The 15,342-nt window shown below is 41.4% G+C and overlaps 2 protein-coding genes across 6 annotated transcripts in view; both read right to left on the bottom strand.

Annotated features, from left to right (window-relative positions):
• Positions 1 to 12,415, bottom strand: part of Kiaa0408 (KIAA0408 ortholog) — a 29,488-nt gene extending 17,073 nt beyond the window's left edge. The window contains exon 1 of one of the 2 annotated variants that reach the window (XM_057754416.1): positions 12,276 to 12,415. The gene's annotated coding sequence lies outside the window, so the exon portion shown is untranslated. Of the gene's footprint in view, positions 1 to 587; positions 895 to 12,275 lie in introns of those variants that run through there. The other variant, XM_057754423.1, reaches the window with a different exon arrangement.
• A 32-nt stretch (positions 12,416 to 12,447) lies between these two features.
• Positions 12,448 to 15,342, bottom strand: part of Soga3 (SOGA family member 3) — a 48,372-nt gene continuing 45,477 nt past the window's right edge. For 3 of the 4 annotated variants that reach the window (XM_057754380.1, XM_057754389.1, XM_057754396.1), the window contains exons 6-7: positions 14,114 to 15,289; positions 12,451 to 12,587 (exon numbers count right to left, since the gene is read on the bottom strand). In XM_057754380.1, the coding sequence (XP_057610363.1) occupies positions 12,477 to 12,587; positions 14,114 to 15,289 (1,287 nt within the window). In that variant the 3' untranslated portion in view covers positions 12,451 to 12,476. Of the gene's footprint in view, positions 12,588 to 14,113; positions 15,290 to 15,342 lie in introns of all 4 variants that reach the window. The other variant, XM_057754404.1, reaches the window with a different exon arrangement.

Genomic DNA, 15,342 nt, shown 5'->3' with positions numbered 1-15,342 from the left:
CTTGATTAAAAACAGCAACCTTTGTCTTGGGGAAACAAAGATCTAAGAGTAATAACCTTGAGCAGTGGGTGTACTGTTGCCATTTCTTAAAGACTCCAGTGTCTCCGAGCTCACTATGCAGAAACATTTACCCAGAAGTATAATAGTCATCTTAGACTAAACTATATATTTTTTTTATTGTGAATTTTAAATAACAGCAAACTCAGGGGCTGTGAATTTTATTTTGCAGATAACAAAATCAATTCCACCCTGCCACAAATTGCATTTTAATAAATGAGCAGAGCCAAGTTTTTGTGAACCTCTGAGGATTAGTGAGAAACACGGTCTCAGGGTGAGGATGGTACTGTCAGTCCAGGCTTGCAAAATCCACCCTCACCAGCAGAACAACTTTTCCCCCAGTCAGTGGAGTCCGTTATGCACTCCGCCCACTGTTCTAAATCCCAGACACAGACATCCATCAGCACGGGAGATGCTGACATCCCACGATACTTAAACCTCATCCATAGTCTAAAAGGCACCAACTGCAGTCCCTCTGTATCCTGCCACGATCAGTGTCTAGCTTTCTAATTCGCTAGAAAAAAACATACCTTCTTGTACTTGGGGGGCAATCCTGCAGCGGGTCAGTCCCTGTGTGCACAGTCTAGCAACGGAGGAAGCGGGGCCGAGAGCTAGCTGTCTTAGGGAACAGTCTCAATGACTCCTTTTCAAAACGGAGTCCGTGCATTCCCACAGCGGTTTTGACAAGTCCCTTCGCAAACTGCACCATCAAAGGGCCACTCAGCTCAGTGTCACAATAGCAGCTGGGGCTACTGTGACGTCAGGGACTTAGAGGCGGCCTTCAGGTCCCTGCTTCCAACCAGAGCTCTGTAACTTTAGAGCAGTGTTCGCACTCTGGGTAAACAACTCCAGGCCCAAGACATTTTTAACTTTTATAATGGAGCCCAGCATTTTCAGACTTGCCAAGAGAGAGAGAGAGAGAGAGAGAGAGAGAGAGAGAGAGAGAGAGAGAGAGAGAGAGAGAGAGAGAGATGCTTGTTAATGGCACATGATGATAACGGCCATATTTAGATTTCTTTTATTTGGAAAGTAAACTCATTTCTTAGGCGCAAGAACTATCCTCTTTCTCCAGCCCCTCTCTCCCCTTAGCTAGTAACAGGAAGTAATCCTCAGTGCCTTTGTAAGTCTGGAGTGGCATGAAGTGGAAAAATATATCAAATGAAGTGAGAAAAAGAATCTGAAACACACACATACACACACAAACATGAGTCAAAAAATTATGTGAAAATATACTGAATGTCTGATTTATATATAAAATAGAAGTGGGCCGTATATAAAGAGCAGCCTTGCATCTCTGTGGTTCTACAAAAGCATTATGCCTGCATCTGTAGTATAGTGATGTTTTTAAACAGAGGGCATATAACCCATGGGAAAAGACACTTCTCATTAGGGGAGGGCAAGGGAAATATCAGCAGCAGGATGACCACATACTCGACAACAACTGAAGTATGCTGCCGCCCAAATAGGGAGAATCCATAAGAGTAGGCTGAGAGTAAGCTCTGTAAACCAGATCAAATAGGCCTGTCTTGTAAGACAACGTTGTCTCCTCATGGCTAGGATAATTTTGAAGTAAATCCAGCAAATAACCTACATTAAATTTCAAGTAACAAGACTGCACCTTCATGTTGAAGTTTCCATTTGTATACCACACTATCTGAAGCTTGATATAATTTTGTATTTTTTTTTTGTTGGCCTGTTTCCAGTTACCATCTCGTAGGTAGCCAAACCGTTTACGAATGCTAATCTGCTCATAGCATAAATAAACTTATTTAATTTTATCACTAATTTATTTATACAATATAAGTTTTATTTTTGTAGCACAGGATAGCCTGAAACTCACTATCATAGCCCTGGCTGGTCTCAACTTAGTATAGTCCCCCTGCCATAGCCTTTCAAGTCCCAGAATTATGGTCAAAAGTCACCACGGTCAGCTCATACTTAGACTACTTTTCTCCATGGTAGGACTTCAATGCATGCAGAATAACGGAAGGAAATGCTTGCCTGTGGTTAGAGAGTCAGGCTTCATATAATTCTAACAGCAACAACAATCATAATAGTTACAGTAGTAACAGCAGTTTTTCATTGTGAGCAGCCTTCTGTGAGGCTCTGTGCTAAGGACTCCAAGGGGATCTTTGTGTTAGTTTACTTCCCTTAGCAACTGTCTCTACAGTTATTATTAACCTGATCTTACTTATATCCGTGGCTTAGCGAGCTAAAGCATCTTGACAAAGCTCAAGAAACGCCTGTGAGGGGGAGCAAGACTTGGAACTACTTTCCGTATTTGGGGATCCTGGAATTTTGTCACAGGGATCTAGGTTTCAGTTCTCCTGCCATCATTTAACTGTGGGAGTCTACAGCCTCTGTCTCTGCCTTAAACACACACACACACACACACACACTTCTGAAAGTTATAAGGCAAGAGGATATATGGAGGGACAGACAGATGCTCCCATTTGCCTTGGTGCTAAGGCAAACAGGGGGGTGAAGGAAGGCCTTTGCTCAAAGCCATCACCTGGAGCTATCAAATATTACGTCTGAGGACTCTCATTTCAAAGCACTCAGTTTCTGTGAATTCTTTGTAGATCAGTTTAAGACTTCACATCTGGGCAGGTCAGCATAAGCCGGGAGTCCCAGAATATCAGAGATGAAGGCAGGAACATCAGGAATTCAAGGCCAATCTCAGAGAATGAGGACATTCAGACCAGCCTCAGCTCCAAGTAACCCTGTTCTCCAAACAAACAGGAAACAAACATAAACCCACAAACAAAAGCAAGATAAAAGAAAGAAAAAGGACTCTTCCCAAATTTCTATCAGATAGCGTCTGGCTGGCTTACAGCAGTTATGTTGTGTTTTGGACTTCAGTCTCTCCCGTGCTATTTTAGTGACCCTCTTTCTGTGCTAATAAAAAGGACTACAAGTAGTAGGGTTTTTTGTTTGTTTGTTTTGTTTTTTTACAGGTAAAGGGACTTGTAGTACTTTTTATTAGCTTCTTGTCAGGTAATTGTATTATATGTAGACTTTGAGCAAGCATTCACTTCAAGTGGAACAATCGTGTGACTATCTGGTAGCCTTCTGTTTAATAATTTTGTGTGTATATATATGTGTGTGTGTGTATGTGTGTGATCTCTGTGTGTGTGTGTGTGTGTGTGTGTGTATGTGTGTGATCTCTCTCTCTCTCTGTGTGTCTCTTTGCCTCTCTCTCTCTGGCATGGGTATGGAAATTAACTCATAGGATAGAAAGGCAACAACTGTTCAAACAGCTTTCAGGAGTTTCCAAACAATTCCATTTTGAGATGAATAGCTATTGTTCTCTCCACAAAATCCATGAACTTAAAAGACTAATGATGGTGTCCTCAGTCCCACAGTAATGGTGATACTTTTATTTATTAAGCCGATTGGCATTTTTAAGTAGGTGTTAGAATAATGGAATTTATTTTATGGAAAGCATACGATTTATTGTGTAGTTCAGATGATTGATTTGAAAGCCATTTGAGTACTTGATTTCATCTTAAAATAAGAAACACACCAAAGTTATTGCTCTCATTTTAGAAATGATTATACACTCACAACTGCTAATCCAATTTCTAAGTGTAACAGAATATACACAAATATTGTAATAAAAACAAATGGAGAAACACCAACTGCTATTAAGAAAGAACAGCAAATTATAGAAAGGATTTAAAAGCATTTGTACATTATCCACAAACTCGAACATTTTGGAAAAGTTTAAGGGAGATACTGAACACATAAATGGCACCAACAGGTGCCTTCCAGAGTTACAGAATTTAGAGCCAAAATGATCCTCTGAAGTCATCTAGTTAACCTTCTCATTTTACAGTGAAGGAAGAGGCTCTCATGTGAAGTCATCTGCTCAAGGTCACAACACTAATGATGCCAGGAATAGAATCCAGGGTCTCTCATTCCCAGTGCGTTGCCTTGAAATTTAAAATTCTAACCCATTCAAGAGACAAGAGCCAAGATCAGCGACAAGGCCATTGGTTGTGACCGGAGAAACAAATGTTGGTTTCTGGCTTTGTCAAATTCTGTTTTCTTCTATGTTGAATCAAGGGAGGCAATAGCCTCTCAACCAAGTATGACATGAAAGTCATATAGCTAAATGTTTATTTTGATAATCAAGGCTTAAAGCCTAGGGAGATGGCTACATGGGTAAAAGTGTTAGCCATGTAAGCCTAGCAGGCCTAGTTAAATCTCTGAAATCAATGTAAAAACCTGGATGAGCTGGTACGAATCTGTAACCCTAGCACTCCCATGCAGAGATGGGAGGCAGAGTTAAAAGAACTGTCATGAAGCTATAATACACGGCATAGCAGCCAAAACTAGATACCCCATGCTAACAAGGTGGAATGTGAGAACGGACTTCTCAATGTTGTATTCTGACTTCTACTCATATGCTGTAGCATACATATGCCTTCATGAGCAAGCACGCACACACACACACACACACACACACGCTTGCGCGCACACACAAACACAGACTGGAGGGGGGCCACATGAAATGAGTAGTAAATAAAATGTTAAAGAGTCTTGGGTCCTCGGTTACTAAAAAAATATCTGTACCAAAATTCAAAGACATAAGAATTCTTGCACGGTAGCTTAAAAAATCTGGGCATAGACACGGCAGTATGGCTTTAAACATGGCATGAAGGAACCGATAGTTTTTCTGCCTGTTGGATGCTCTTTACGCTTCCCCAAATAATTATTTATTTACTTTCTTTGAGTCAGGACAATTCTGACTTTTATAGGACTGGGGAGTGACTGAGTTTATGGTTGTATAGCCTTTTTTTCCTTCCTTCTTTATCATTCAGTCATATTTAATAGTAAAGGCACTGTGTTTCTGTTTTTTTAGAAATGACATGAAAATGACAGGAGCACAGAATGGCTTTGGAAAAAAAATGAGATCATTCTTTTCGCGCTAACGTTAGAGGCCACACTATAAGTAATGTGTGTTAGGTAGTTATTCCTTCAAAACAATCTGCCTTGTACAATTTCTTAAGGTACATGACCTCAATTGTTCAGCAGAGCTCTTCAGTCTTAAATTATATTTCTAGTTTGTAAGGAAGAGAGAATTGGGACACATTTCAGCTAAAATTTCACTTAAAAAAAAAACACCAAAACACTGATGAGAAACCACGACGTCCCAGCTCAGACTGTGGGGACTTGAAGAATAAGACAAGTCCATGCACTTCAGAAACTGTCACCTCGAGAAGAGTCCCAGAAAATGAGGTCTGCAGCGTGACTCTTCACATCTGGGAAATGAACAAATAGACAGATGTGGGAGCCTTCTCTCCCACGTAGTTAAGGACAGCGGTCCACCCAGGAGTTCAGTTCAGTGTTACAGCCAGCCAGAGCTCACGCTGCTCAGAAATTTATAATCAACTTCAGATGAAAGCTGGAACACTCCCCTATTTTGATTTTTTTAAATCTGATCATCCAGAGTGGATACGCAGGCTTTTGCTTTCCCCCCCACTGTCAAGTGTAGTCTTAAGCTCTCTGAATCACAGAACGACAGGGTTTTAAGTGTGTGTTAACAAAATAAAAATGACCCTGATGCATATGGGGCTATGATTCTGAGTACAAGTCAGGACAGCTCCACCAAGGATATTTTTCCCTTCAAAGTTCCCCACTTAGAATATTACATTTCATAGAGTACACTGTTTTCCAGTGTTGGGTGTTTTCCCATAGAGTCATGGGATGCTGGCTGCTTCCTCTATTCTGAGGTCTGGTGACATGTCAATAGATATTTTAGCCAAGCAGACCTGCCACGGATCTTCTATATAGGCACTTCCATATATAAGAAATAGTTCAAAGAAACACCTTTAACTATCAGATTTTAAGTGTTGGTCTGAATTCTGAGAAAAAAAAAAGCAACATTTGAGAAATATGTGCTACTCAAAATTAGAAAAAGGCCTTCCTTTATGTTTCAATTTTGTTTTTAGCATCTCCATCATATTATTTATAGATTTGTGACTTATTGTGACTGTAGAAGCAAAATAATGGACACTGCTAAAGTTATCTGTTCAGTGTTCACCACAAGAGGGCTACCCTGAGTCACTTCTCTTTGCTAGAAAGTTTGGAGGACATGCCTGGTTCAGACAGGTCATTCAGGGAATGACCTTAGTAAACTTAGTAAACCTGCTAATGAGTCCGTGTCTGATCCTTATAGTATACTATGGTTCTTTATGCCTTTGAAATAATTTTTACAACATATTCCGATAGCTTTGCTTTTTTTAATGCAGTTATTTGAAACCCACTGTAATATTTTGAATCTACTTAATTCCTAAAAACTCAGTAATTTCAAACAAGGTGCAATTTTGGAATCAATTTCATTCTTTCAGAAAAAAATTTCATTCTTTCTAAAGTCAGGAGTATTATTAGAGACACAACTCTATCTCTTATAGTGTCTTCTCACAGCAAAACTGTGATGTCCCAGATTGGGGAGATGCTCGCTTCTCTCCATCTCTCTCCTTTGCCTGCTCACTGTAGCTTTTCTTCAAGAAGGAGTTCAAGCAACTGAGAACAACTGAAGGCCCTCCGTGCAGTAGCCCTGACCCCAGTAGATGATATACCTCCAAATAAAAGTGCTGAGATTCTGAGGGGTCAATTGAACTCCAAAATAAATTAGTTTTGGTACATTGTCATGTAAAAACTCTACTTTGGAAATTCTAAATAACTGATATATTTTAAAAGTGTGGCATTTTTCTGTTCAGGAGTTAATACTATATGAAATGGCAGAAGATGTTTTAGAAAATAACAACAAAAACTATAGATAGTCATGAAAAAGAATGACAAACTATACATAAAACTCAGTTTTTGGATTAATATGCAAAAGACCTTCTATGTACATATATATATATGTGTGTGTATCTCTCTGTATATGCATATTTATGTATATATACGTGTGTGTATATAGATAGATAGATAGATAGATAGATAGATAGATAGATAGATAGATAGATAGATAGATGATGGATGGATAGAAAGACAGACATAAACTTTCAAGCAGGGAAGTCATGGAAGGAATGTATTAGCAAGAATCATCTGAGTCTATGTCTCTATAACCTTTCAGAATGGCCATCATGAAAAGGAGCCCCCATTACCTCCCACCTCCTATCTAGTGACACAAAAGCACTATTTAAAAGCATGTGGGAAGCTACTGCATTTGTCGCAGGGCATACGGAACACGTGACTTGTTCTTCTGTTGTTTCTTGCTGAGGTCTTACAAGTGTCATGAGAATATTGGGACACACTGATAAGGCATTAGTTTCACCAACATATGTATGGAACCATCTCGCCTACCCCAAAGCAGATGGCAAACAGATACAGAACAGCTTATCTCACTCTATCTTCTGACTTTAACAAGGCTCTAGAAGACATCTTTATGGATACTGTTTTTTAATTGTACCAAAATTCATTATTTTAACGAGCAGTCAAATTTTCTCACATTTCAATTTAGTCCTTTGCCTCTTTCTGTTCACTCCCTACAATCAATTAGGGCACCGGATTCCAGCAGGTGAGACTGGGCTGTAGCGCTATGAGAATTTAGCTAAAACACTGCACAGATTTTGGGGGTTAAGGCTAAGCTGCCAGGCTGACATTCCAAACTTAAGTGGCAGATAATTAAATAGCCACATCCCAGCCCATCCACATAAGCTGCACATTCCTGGATCAGCACCAAAATTTTCATTATTTAATGAGTTTCAGTCATTTTTATTTAAAAATAACCAAGCAGATTTCTGTTTCTCTCAAACCTAGGCTAAATTAACAAAGACTCTTGTTCCTGGGCCCAAGAATATGCCATAGAAGGGAATCTTTTCAATAAAGTTTGCTTTAGAAAACGAATTCCAGCATTACATTTAAATAGCATAGCTTTGAACATGAGAATAGAATATTCTTTGTCTCAACATCTGTGAGATTTTGCAATGTTGATCATTTAAAATTAGCAAAAATAAAATAATTGTTCACTGAACAAAGTAACGAAAATAGTGCAGCAATGAGGTCAAAGGCATGGGTGGGGAAGAGTTTGTGGTAGTGAAGGGAGATGCCCAGGAGAAGGGGGAACTAGGGACTCCTCACAGCTCTGGGGCACCATCTTTCTCATTCTCTTCCCAACTCTAGGTACTAGGTTCCCACAAAAGAGCCTCAAGTTATAAGAAGATCAGAGAAGGGCCGCTTCATTGGTAGTTTTCTGAGGCCATCTTCCTCTCTATCTCACCAGCATGATGACACAGGGAATTCTGACTCTGCTGCAGTCTTTACACATCAGCTTGACTGTGTGTGTGTGTGGGTGATCTGTATGTGCACACATGCGCATGAGTGTGTGTGTGTGATGTGTGTGTATATTTCTAAAGCACAAGTAGAAAACTGGCTGGATAGTCGATAGGCCGGAGTTAGAAATAACTTTCTTAGAACTCACTGGTACAGTAAATTTGCATCCTCAAGTTCAGGGATGCTGTCAGAAGGAATGCAAAAGCCCCCAGAATATGCAGGAGTAGTCAGTCATACCTGTCCTGTTTCAGTCTGCTGTCCCCCTCCCAGCATGCTATGAGAGTTCTATCTATAGAAGGTGTGACTGGGAAGTAATGATTACATAAAATTCTTGTATAAAAATCAGTCCAAGAGGGGACAGAGAGATGGCTCAGAGGAAAAGAGCACTGACTCCTATTTTAGAGGATATGAGTTCAATTCCCAGCAACCACATGGTGGCTCACAACCATCTATAGTGAGATCTGGTGCCCTCTTCTGGCCTGCAAGGTTACATGCAGGCAGAGCACTGAGTATCTAATAAATAAAATCTTTCTAAAAAAAAAATCAGTGTAAGGCATTCATATCAATACTGATAGGGCCAAGAAAAGCATGACTGCCCAGCAGATATCTAGAGACAATACTATTTGGCTATGTCAGATAGCACAAGTCATTGCTGAAGTACTTTTACGACCACCACAGATATTTCCAGTAACTTTAAGAAAAGCCTACAGATTTTTTTTGTTACAGCATGTTGAATCATTGTGAGGGTTTGTTTTACTGTACACATCTAGTTATCTGTGAGTGTTCCTGACTATGTATTCACATTCTGTTCTTCTTGGTTCTCCTTTCCATTACATTTGTATTTCTTATGTCTTCTTTAATTTTGTTAGTTTTGAGAAACTGCTTTAGTGAAGAGAGTTTTTTTCTGAAAATTCATATTTTATGTGTATGATTGTTTGCCTTTATATCTATATATGCACCATATGCTTGTGGCGTTGGGAGAGGCCTGAATAGGTCATCGGGGTCCCTGGATCTGGAATTGCAGAAAGACAGTTGTGAGATGCCATTTTGGGGATGGGAACAGAGCCTAGGTTCTCTGCAAGAGCACTGAGTGCTTTAAGCCTTTTCTCCAGTCTCAGTCTCATCTTTTTTTTTTTTCTTTTCTTCTGAGATAGGGTTTCTCTATATAGCTCTGGCTGCCCTAGAACTCACTTTGCAGACCAGGCTGGCCTCGTACTCACAGAGATCCACCTGCCTCTGCCTCCCAAGTGCTGGGGTTAAAGGCGTACCCCACCTTTAGATGTAGCCCCATCTTTTAAAAGTGGTACCAGCATTGTAGAGAACTTCTCAATCATTGGGACATCTTGAAGCACTCTCATGCATTTCCAGAGGCTCCACAATCAGCTAAGAACCTCTGCTTGGCTATGGGGTCTCACACTCCAAGTACCATAAACATTTCAGACAAATTTCAATTTCAACACTTAAACATTTATGTTCAGTTTCATTGAGGTTGAAGCTCAGAAAATTATCAAAAATTTAGCAGGCAGATTTGAGTTTTTGAGGAGTGTGTTGCCATGCATGTTGAGTCAGACTCTCAAAGTGTAAACCAAGCTGACTTCAAATTTGCTATTGCATGTGCCTCCATCTCCCAAGTGCTATGACTGCAGGCTTGTGCCACCAATTTAACCAACCATAGAATTTTTCTCCTTTCTCTATTCTTTCTCATGAAAGCCTACCCAAAACTTAGACTTTGGAATTCAAGATTAAAAGGCAAATGTGGATGGACATATATTTCTATGGTAGAGCATTTGTCTGCCAGATAGAAGACTCTGGGTTCCACTACTAACACTGAAAAACCAATGGGAACACACCCAATCAAACAAAATCTGATTCCAACTGCTAGGAAGCCATTAATCAGATATGCCTTTTCCCCTTCTTCACAAACAATTATAACAAAACAAAGTACAAAAAGAAAAAAGAATCCCAAGCAAAGACAATAGACATTAATATCAGTTAAATGAAACTTTGTGACTACTGTAAATTTTTCTAAATTTAAGCATGTGTAGTGTGTTGTGGATATGGTGCGTATCTGTGGTGGGTGTACAGGTACTGTATGCATGAGAGTGTGCAGGTACTTGTACTTATAGAGTTCAGAGGGGAATGTTGTGTGCATGTATGTGTAGTGCGTGTGAGTGTGTATGTGTGTGTGCATGTGTGCGTGTGGTATGTGGTGTATGCAGGTATTGCATGCATGAAGAGTGTGCAGGTACTTGTATTTATGGAGTTCAGAGGGGAATGTTGTGTGTATGTATGTGTAGTGTGTGTGTGTATGTGTGTGCGCGTGTGTGTGTGGTAGTAGTGGCATGTGTAGGTACTGTATGCATGTGAGTATAGAGGCCAGAGGAAGATGGCAAATGTGCTCCTCTAACATTTCCCTCCTTATTGCCCCATCTCCACTCCCTGTGCGCATTACTTCATATGGGCTCTGGGAAATTGAACTGGAGTTCTCATGTTTTTGTAGCAAATTTTCTTACCAACTGAAGCCTAGAAAAACAAAGCAAAATAAAAAAAAAAAACCCAAAGCTAATATTTAAGGGGAAATGGAGCTGTAGGGGTGAGGGAAAACACTCTTCTGCAGATGAAGTCCTTGGAATGCCAAAGGCCAACACACACATCTTTAACTGGAAAATTTTCCACTTGTATCTTTTTCTTGTGGTCAAGATACTTCACTTGTATCACAGATTTCCACATCCACTGACCAATATGTGAACTGAGAAGAATATATGATTTTTCTTTTTTTTTTTTTTTTTTTTTTTTTTTTTTGGTTTTTCGAGACAGGGTTTCTCTGTGGTTTTGGAGCCTGTCCTGGAACTAGCTCTTGTAGACCAGGCTGGTCTCGAACTCCCAGAGATCCGCCTGCCTCTGCCTCCCGAGTGCTGGGATTAAAGGCGTGCGCCACCACCGCCCGGCTATGATTTTTCTTATTCTTTTTTCTTGAGGTCTGGCTAGATAGCACAGGCTGACCTTGAACTCACAATCCATTTGTCTTAGCTTCCGCAGTATTGATGTCATAAGAATGTATCATCTTGTGTGGAGTGTTGGAATTTCTAGGTATTCAAGGATTCCAGTGGGTAAACTACCAACAAGATGGGCAGTGTAGAACCTTTGATACATAGAGTCCATCCAGGTGACCTTAGTATGTATAGACTGCAAGACAGGAATACTAGGGTTCACGACAGTATACTTTACAGTAAAGTTTACAGAGTAGCTCCACTAGAACTATGCCCCTGGGTTAAGATTGTAACTCAAGAAAATTCTAGACACTGTATTTGTTTCCCTTCTTAAGCTGTCCCTCATGCCATGTTGCTAGCATATTTTCTGCTGTGGAGACAGTTTGTCACAGAAGAAAGGACTCCCAGCACCAAGGTCAGCAGTATCTTCATGGAGAGATAGCTAATTTAAAGGAAAGTAAGATAAATTGAATGGGGTGTGTGGCTATTTAGTTACTTATTAAACTAAAAGATCGGTTTGACTCATGCTTCCAAACACATCTCTGAAGACAAAACGTGACAGTTTCAAAACATATTATTTACTTTCCAAGAGAGCTACAGTTCAGCATTTACCATATGTTTTTTACAGATATTTATTGGACAAAAACATTTTCTTTTTGGTCTAACACAAATAACCTTGCACTCATAGATCCAAATAATCTATATCAGATAATTTATAAAAACACCTACATTTACTTATACTTAATGACTCCATGATTTTTGAAAATAAGACCAACTTAAACATTTACAGGATTGAATTAATACTCAGTTCCTAGGAATTAATTATAGACAGCCCATTTTTTAGAGTTAGCCTGTCAATTATGAATTAAAAGCACAAAATGAATATATAAAAGAAAGAGAAAATGATTTACACAAAAATCTGCAACACCTTCTTTTCCTTACCTGAAATCTTTTGGTCGCTGGGGTGTTCTATTGAATTTGACAGTGTAAGATGAGTTGTGGCTTTTTACAGAGATATGCAGTCTTCAGTGTTTTTACAGCATCGGTTACTACAGAAATGATACGTCTTGTATGTCTTGTCTTGAGGAGTGGACAAAATAAAACAACGGAAAACACGACAACGAATGATAAATGGGGAAAGATTTACAGTACAAAAAACAGTGTGAAAAGGAAGACAAGTTTAAATATTGTTGTGTAAGAAAGTGAGGAGAATAACACAAGGATGAGAATAAGTAAAATGATGGGCTGGAACATCTGGGAAGGCAAATGTGGAGACAAGGAGAAAAGCTAATTAATAAGCGCTTTAAACCTTATCTTCATATCAACTTATCAAAGCACCGCCTCGACCTAAAAATAAAGATACTCCCCCATTAGGCCTAGATCTGCAAGTTCCTAAATGCTTTATTATAAACAGCACTTTCTCTCCTTCTGATATATATTTCTATATCCTCCCTCCCCACAGTGTAGCTGATAACACCACATGCTTGGTATTCAAAAACCTGCCAAATGAAAACCAAAGCCATAACAAAATACACTAAATAGAAAGAGAGAGTAACATTTAACATTCTGAAAGCCTATAGATTCCATTATAACCCCCCTCCCGCCCCCACCCCTCCCACCGCCACCCCCGCAGCAAAGCATAGCAACATGCAAGGTAAGCGGGTGGGCTGCAAGTTCTCTAGCTGTGGTCAGCAGGCAAGTGATCTACTAACATGCTGCTGCGCAGAAACTGGGTTTTAAATATCAGTGTCTCGAGTGTGTTCAAAGCCATGCATGCTGTTGTACTTCGGTGGGTTCTCCAATGGATATAGGACATCAGGCTGCTGCAAGGGACGGTACTGCCTGCTTGGCTCCATAGACATCTTTTATGTGGTTAACGTGAACAAAATGCATTGATCTTTCAGTGGCCACCATACCTGGCCAAAGCTGCTGGGTCCCATTCATCCGGTAAGCCTCTACAAGCCAGGAGGGAAATGCTGCTTTCCCCTGTGCTGGAATACTTATTATTATTTCTTTGAATTAGTATTGCCTTAAAGCTATGCTGAAAACTTCTCGCTGTGGGATCTCCACTATTGAACTGATGATATTCAACTAGAAATAAGCACCGTGTTACTTCAACTTAGGCAAGGGGATTACTTGTACGTGTCTCATCCACAGAGCTCTGGGCACAAACAAGATCGTGTCTCCTTACTACCAATTTGTACATTTATCAGGGGTATCCATTAGTTTTGTTTAATCAGAAAAAAATTTTTTTTAGACAGGATCTCACTATCACCCCTGTGGGCTTAGAATCACAGAGATCCACCAGCTTCTACTTCACTCAAGTCCTGAGATTTAAGGTCTTCAACACTTCCCCCGGTTTACTTAGTCATTTTTTTAATAATCTTAAACTCAATTTGTACCTTGTTCACAAACCTCAAATATTGAGGACCTTTATGTTAGGGAAATACTGAAAAATGTTGACCTTTTAAACTGATAATATGCATTAAAAATCTGTACGTCATCACACAAAACCTGATTGTGTCAGTGTTGAATATCCCCTTCAAATAAAACAGGAAGGAATAATAGTTAATGATCTATTGGTTTTTGGGACCCTCTGCCTGGTGGAACACAGTGTGAAAATAGAGGTGCCTTTCTGGGTTTCAAAGTCCAGCAAGGCTATGAGATGGAACTTCGCTATGGTGAGATGTGGAAGTCGGAGTTGGAGATGCCCCACGAGGGACTGCAGCTCCACAGGCCAGCCTCGCCATCGCCATGGCTCGCAAAAGGCAGAACTGTACCTGACTCACGGATATGGGCTCCTCGGCGCCGCGGTCATCCGCAGACTTGGGCACCTCCAGGCGGTCGATGAAGGTCTGCAGCTCCTTGCGGAAAGCCTTCATCTGAGCGTTGATGCGGTAGAGCAGCTCGTGCTCCCGGATGCGGCTGCCGTCGTCCTCCTCGTCCATCAGTCCGAATAGGTCCCCGTTGGCCACGTAGATGCGCGCCTCAGTGATGATGGTGCTCGTGTCTGCGATGAGCCGATCGATGGTCTTTCCCAGGCGCTCGGCCTCGGAGCGGATGTCCTTCATCTGCTGTCGATCCGAGAAGCTCTTGGGCCAGGGACCGGGTGTGGGGTAGAAGGAGCGGGTGGGCGTGAGCGAGCGGATATTCCGCACTTCCTCGGAGTCGCTCTCGCCACCAATAGGCCCTTCTCGCTTACGATGGGGTGGTCGGGAGTCATCGTCGCTCTCCTTCTTGCCCGCATCGCTCTCTGCATCACTGTCGCGGGGGCTTCCACGAATACCCAGGTGTGAGGCCAGGTCGTAGCGCTGCATGTTGGACATGAGCACGCGGTTCTCGTACTGCAGCTGCATGACCTTGCCGCTCAGCTCGTTGATCTGCAGGCGCGCTGCCTTCAGCTCCTCCTGCAGGGCCTCGGTCTTGGCGCTGTCGTGGTGCCTCGAGCTGTCATGGCCGCTGGACTTGTACTTGTACTTGTTGAGCTCAGCAGTAATGCGTTTGTTCTGCTCCTCCAGGTCGGCCACGTTCCTCCGCAGCAACTCGGTCTCATCTTCCACCAGCTGCAGGTGCTGTCGCAGCTCTGACAAGGACTCGCTTTGCTCCCTCATGAGGGGGTTGGCCGAGCCATTGAAGTCGTCGCCCCGCAGGTCGTCCAGTTCCGCCTTCAGGCCACGGTTTTCCACCTCGAGTTCTACTATTTTCCTGCCCAAGATGTTAGCCTCTTCCTCCACCAGCCGCAGCCGCAGCTTGAGCTCCGCCTCCCTCGTGCTTGGAGGTCCCCCAGCTTCTCCTTTGGGTAGAGGGCTGTCCAGGTCCCCATAGAAAGATCTGTACTTTTGGAGTTCGTGCTCAAATCGGTCTTTTTCTTTATCAATCTTGGCCATTTTCTTTCTCATCAGGGCAGCTTCTTCCTTAACGAACTGCAACTGGCACTTCAGATCCTCATTGTCCTCCTCATTAGGGGAAAAGAGGGGAAAGGACAGGTCATTTCTATGCAAATAGAGAA

This window comes from Chionomys nivalis, chromosome 2 (genome assembly GCF_950005125.1).
Source record: "Chionomys nivalis chromosome 2, mChiNiv1.1, whole genome shotgun sequence".
Lineage (NCBI taxonomy): Eukaryota > Metazoa > Chordata > Mammalia > Rodentia > Cricetidae > Chionomys > Chionomys nivalis.
This window is presented reverse-complemented; position numbering and strand designations above follow the sequence as displayed.